Raw genomic sequence first — 3,414 nt, 5'->3', positions numbered from 1 at the left:
CCTGCCCCTCCGCCGGCCTCCCCTCAGCCCCGGGCCCCGCTCTTCAGCTTGCAGATGCTCCGTTCTCCCTCCTTTAGACAAGAGCCTCGGCGCGCGGCCACACCGCACCCTCCTGCAGCCTCTCCGCAGCCAGACGCCTCAGAGAGCTGTCTGCACTTGGGGCTCCTCTGTCGCCCGTCCTGAGCCCCCCGCCATGCCCCGCCCTCTCCAGTGACCCCACGCCACCAGCTGGACGAGTCGGCTCTGGACCCGTGTCTGGGCTGACCCAGCCCCGGGCCGCAGTGTCTGCGTCCAGACCCCTCCCCTCAGCGATGGCCCCCCTGGGCCACTGCCCGCTCGAGGTCCTCACTCAGGCGCCCAGGAGGCAACTGGAGGTCAGCGCGGCCGGGATTTCCTGCCCGCTCCCACAGCACAGGCTTCTCCATACCTTTCTTGGTGCTCCGGTTGGGAGCCCCGAGGTGTCCTCGGCTTGGGGCCTCGTCCCTCCCCACACCCGGTCGCACACGTGTCCTGCCAGCTCCACTGTCTAGCATCCCCAGGTGTGACCATCTCTCGTCACTTCTTCTGACGGTGGAGGCCGTGCAGAGTGGTGACTGAAATGGTGGGTGGGCCTGTGAAGGCCGGTGGGATGCAGGAGGCCGGCCCTGACCAGTGCGCCTCTGCCCGCCCCACAGCACAGCCCGTTCTTCGCCGAGCAGCTGACGGCGTTCCAGGTGTGGCTGACGATGGGCGTGGAGAACAGGAGCCCCCCCGAGCAGCTGCCCATCGTCCTGCAGGTGAGCCCCAGCTTGGCCCCGCCGGCCAGCTGCACCCTGCCCTTCTCAGGATGGTTCATCCAAGGACACATGTGCGGCCATGGGACTCGGTCCTCTCCACCACCACAGCTGTGCCTGGCCAGGAGCCCTGGGGGAATGAGGCAGAAGTCACGCTGGTTCCCGAAGGGCTTTCCAGGTGCAGCCGGCGCCCCTCCCCCGCCCCCACGAGCCCTCACTGGGGTTGGGCCAGACACCCCGCCTGTTTGCCTCACACTTCGGGGGAACCGATGGAATGCGAGCCCAGCGTGGGCTCTCCCTGTTAGAAGCACACGGGGTGCAAACCACCCAGGAGGAAGGGGAAGGGGGCCTGTGCAAACGGTACCGGGCCAGGAGCCATCGCCGCTGCCCCTGGACATGTCCCCATGTCCCCGCTCCGGCGTGCAGTCACGGGCCGTCGTGCAGGGGCCTGTGTCAGCGTCCACACTGCTGCCGGCCCGCTCGCGGGCTGGGGGTCAGATGGCACCTCGCCCAGCAGCGTCTCTGGACAATGACGGTGGGGCAGGGGGCGGGCTGGGGAGAGTAGAAAGGCTCCCATAGCCTCTTTTCCAGTTAGCGCGTGGCCCTGCGGAGGCGCGTGCACTGGGCCGTGACACGGGGGAAGCTAATTAACCCCGGGACAGCATCAGATGGGTTTTAAAACCACTGGTCGGTGGAGACACCAGGGTTTGACAACTCACTCTAGACCCTGGAAAAGGTTTTCTGCAGGTAGGGAGGGCGGCTGAGCTTGGGGAGAAGCTGTGACAGCTGTGGGGGCCCCAGCAGCAGCGGGGCGAGTGTCCCCATCAGCATCATTTACAAAGTGGACAGGGGTGCCCGGTCCTGGGCCTGGGGGTCTTCGATTCCGAGAGTTGCCGCTGGCATCATCGCCTGCCCCGGAGGCTGCTGGGGTCGCTGGCTGCGTGAAGGAGCTCGAGTCTCCTGGTCACCTGTCCAAGGACATGGCCTCGCTTCCTTCCAAGAAGCGCTCAGACTCCCTCCGTCAGGCCGCTGACCGCGTTGTGAGAGAGGCACCCCGGCCTCGCTCGGCCCAGTGCTCACTCGGGGTGGCTCTGCCTCCCAGGATCATTTGAAAACTAGGTGAACAGCTTCCCTTCATCCCCCATACTCAGTCCGGGCATGGGTCCCCTCTGCCCCCGTCAGCCGGACACGGACTCAGAAGGTTGCTTGCAGCGGAGGTTTCACCTGGCTAAGGACCGTGTGGGGCCAGAATCTCAGCAAAAAAACGGGTCAAGAGAAGTGGGCACGAAGTCCAAGTGCAGCCTGCGGCGTCGGCCACCGTGCGGGCGGCAGAGCAGCGTTCTGCGCTGTCTCTGGAGTCGGCTCGGGCCTCCGTGACACTGCTCCCTGACCGACCCTTTGGCAGCCGCCAGCGCTTTCTTCTCTCATGAGTGCAGCAAGGTGGCGGGAGTGACAAAGCCAGACAGGCAGGAGCGGGGACGGCAGAGGCACGGGCCGGTCGCAGCAGAACGTTTATGGCGCAGCCCGTAGCCCCCCCTCCCCAATCCCAACCTCCTGTGCTTCCAGCAACGGGGTGCAGCGAAGCCAGGGTGCAGCAAAACCGTGCTCCCCAGGGCAGGGCAGAGGCGGAGGCAAGCGTGCGAAGTCCCCTCTCTCGGGTCTGGTAAACATCCTGTTGTAAACGGCCTTCCATTAACGATCCACACTCCCTGGGGCACAGAGAAGGCCTAACAGCCGCCTTTCTGGTGCTGAAGCAGGGGGAGTGACCCCGTGACAGACTAGGAGGGGCGTCTGCGTGGCCTTCCGCACAGACGTGGCAGAGGCTCTGTGGTTCTGGCAGGCCAGTCCCGAGGGTGGTGCCCAGCGGGATCAATACGAACCTTTCCCGAGAACACGAGACCGAGTGCCAGCGAGCGCGTGCTTCCCCGCGGTGGCCGCCGTGCGGCTTCTCCCCCGTTAGCTCGCTCTGCTCCGCCGCACTATCTCCAGGAGCTGCACCTCTGCCGGAGCCTGGACCCAGCGGGGCCCATGAGCGATGCTCGGACCTCGGGAGTGAGAGCATGTGCCTCAGAGAAAACGGAGTGGAACACGGAGACCCTGGAGCCTTCCCGTCCCTGCCGCCTTTGCCACGAGCCGGGGAGAATTTCCTGCACCCAGAAACTCGGAGGCCGCAGTGCCGACCGTCAAGGCCAGACACCGTGTCCCCCTGGCCAGTGGGTCCGCAGCTCCTCGTGCAGATGTACGTGTGGACACGTGCTTCACCGACCAGCCCGGCGGCTTTTCACGCCTTTTAAAAGTAGAGGTCCGCAGCAGGATGGGACGGAGGCTTGTGGAAGCCACAGCACTGTGGGCCAGGCGCACGTGTCCCCTGGGCTTGGGCGGCTCGGTCTGCGCTGGCTGTCACCGTTTGCACCCTGCGTGCACGGGGCAGCCCGCAGAGGGAGCGGCTCCACGCTGCGGAAGGAGGCGGAAGGGGCTCTGCAGGGCGCGGCGTGCCCGCCCGCCCCAGGCCTCGCGACTCAGAGCGGGCCTTTCACCGGCGGAGCCAGTGGCTTCCCCTCCGCCGTCTCGTGTACGTGTGGACGCTTGGGTCTGAAAGAGCGGGGCGATGGTTACAGCCAGGAGACCGCTGGGCCGCGAT

At 66.3% G+C, this 3,414-nt stretch overlaps 1 protein-coding gene across 4 annotated transcripts in view; it reads left to right on the top strand.

Moving 5' to 3' along the window:
* RPTOR (regulatory associated protein of MTOR complex 1) overlaps nt 1-3,414 on the top strand; it is a 207,204-nt gene that overhangs the window by 143,578 nt on the left and 60,212 nt on the right. For 3 of the 4 annotated variants that reach the window (XM_025047180.1, XM_006912165.3, XM_025047181.1), the window contains one exon: nt 675-776. The exons of the other annotated variant lie outside the window; for it this stretch is intronic. In XM_025047180.1, the coding sequence (XP_024902948.1) occupies nt 675-776 (102 nt within the window). The remainder of the gene's footprint in view (nt 1-674; nt 777-3,414) is intronic. 4 annotated transcript variants of the gene reach the window in all.

Source organism: Pteropus alecto, unplaced genomic scaffold (assembly GCF_000325575.1).
Source record: "Pteropus alecto unplaced genomic scaffold, ASM32557v1 scaffold134, whole genome shotgun sequence".
NCBI lineage: Eukaryota > Metazoa > Chordata > Mammalia > Chiroptera > Pteropodidae > Pteropus > Pteropus alecto.
The sequence above is the reverse complement of the archived record's forward strand: the minus strand, read 5'-3'. Positions and strand labels throughout refer to the sequence as shown.